Consider the following 1,232-nt stretch of genomic DNA (forward strand, 5'->3'; position numbering starts at 1 on the left):
CCCGCGGATCCATTATCAAGAGGAGTCAGTCCAAGAAAAATGGAATCAATGAAAGGTTGGTTTGAGGGTCCTGAATTTCTATATAGCGACGCACCACTAAGGCCATTCAAACCCGAAATTACACTAAAAAACATGCCGGAGGCTCGCTCTACAATTCTAGCTACGCAGGAGGTGAACACGGAGTCTAATACAAGCATCATTCACAAGTATTCTTCAATTACTAAGTTGAAACACATTATAGCCCATTGCTTACGTTTCAAGAACAACGCATTGAATTCAACGAAGCGAACAAACGAGCCACTAACGGTTCAAGAATTGGATGAGGCACTAATCGTAATAGTAAAAATGTGTCAAGCTACCGAGTTCCGCCAAGAACTACATGATCTGCGCAATAAAAGGCAGTTGGATTCTAAGAGCAAATTACTAACGTTGCATCCATTCCTTGACGCTAATGACATAATTCGCGTAGGGGGAAGACTGAAACATGCGCCAATAGAGTACTCTAGAAAACATCCAATTATACTACCCAGCAAACATCATTTGACGGAGTTAATAATTAGAGATACGCATTATAAAAATCTACACGCGGGATCTCAAACGATATTAGCAACTATTCGTAATAATTATTGGATCATATCAGGCAAAAACGCCATACGGCGCGTGTTGAGAAAATGTATAGTTTGCTTCCGTGCGAAACCTATAACAACTACACAATTAATGGGCAACCTACCCGCCGATCGAATTACCCAAGCACGGCCATTTATCAATACCGGCGTAGATTATGCGGGGCCGTTCAGTATAAAAATATCTCGAAATAAAACAGGAAAGGCTTATCTATCCATCTTCATTTGTCTATCAACAAAGGCCGTACATTTCGAACTGGTATCCGACCTAAGTACGACAGCATTTTTAAACGCGATAAAGCGATTTATCGCTCGAAGGGGTAGATGCGTCAACTTATATTCAGACAATAGCACAACCTTCGTCGGTGCCAACAATCAGCTGTTAGAATTAAAAGAATTTCTCGCTAAGGGGGCAACTCAAGGCCGAATACAAGAATATTTAGTAGAGCAATCCATCAATTGGAAGTTCATACCCCCATATTCTCCACACATGGGTGGGCTATGGGAGGCAGCTGTTAAATCCGCGAAAACACACATGAAAAGAGTCATTGGAATGACGATACTTAGTTTCGAAGAACTGTACACTATTTTGGTACAAATAGAAGCACT

General features: G+C 41.2%; 1 protein-coding gene across 1 annotated transcript; it reads left to right on the forward strand.

The window, feature by feature from the left end:
• Positions 1–39: 39 nt before the first annotated feature.
• Positions 40–1,215, forward strand: LOC108724322 (uncharacterized; the record flags this gene model as incomplete). The annotated part of the gene is made up of 1 exon (XM_018450684.1): positions 40–1,215. A coding segment is annotated over exon 1 (1,176 nt), but the record flags the coding sequence as incomplete, so codon positions are not given.
• Between the last annotated feature and the right edge of the window lie 17 nt (positions 1,216–1,232).

This window comes from Mycetomoellerius zeteki, unplaced genomic scaffold (genome assembly GCF_001594055.1).
Source record: "Mycetomoellerius zeteki isolate Tzet28-1 unplaced genomic scaffold, Tzet1.0 C4386706, whole genome shotgun sequence".
Lineage (NCBI taxonomy): Eukaryota > Metazoa > Arthropoda > Insecta > Hymenoptera > Formicidae > Mycetomoellerius > Mycetomoellerius zeteki.